Genomic DNA, 230 nt, shown 5'->3' with positions numbered 1-230 from the left:
GTTGCAGGCGCTAGAGCTTCCTAGGAGCCCTAAACCCTAAACCCTAAATTGTGCAGCAATTGAGGCAGGGAAAATAAACAACCCCCCGACCCCAAGCATTGAGGGTTTAGGGTTTAGGGTTTGAGGTTTTTCTCTCTAGAGCGGGGAAAGCCTTACAAAAGGAAAGAAAACTAGCAGCATAGGCCAGGCCCTCACCTAGGGCTTAGGGTTTAGGAATTAGGGTTTAAGGT

General features: G+C 48.7%; 1 protein-coding gene across 1 annotated transcript in view; it reads right to left on the bottom strand.

Moving 5' to 3' along the window:
- Nucleotides 1–209: 209 nt before the first annotated feature.
- ETH_00037480 (ankyrin repeat-containing protein, putative) overlaps nucleotides 210–230 on the bottom strand; it is a gene marked incomplete at both ends in the record, with an annotated part of 2,365 nt that continues 2,344 nt past the window's right edge. The window contains one exon of the mRNA XM_013374174.1: nucleotides 210–230. Coding sequence (XP_013229628.1) covers nucleotides 210–230 — 21 coding nt within the window.

Source organism: Eimeria tenella, genomic scaffold (assembly GCF_000499545.2).
Source record: "Eimeria tenella Houghton genomic scaffold, Eth_scaff1994, whole genome shotgun sequence".
Classification (NCBI taxonomy): Eukaryota; Apicomplexa; class Conoidasida; order Eucoccidiorida; family Eimeriidae; genus Eimeria; species Eimeria tenella.
Note: the sequence above shows the minus strand (reverse complement) of the source record. Positions and strands in the feature narration are given on the sequence as shown.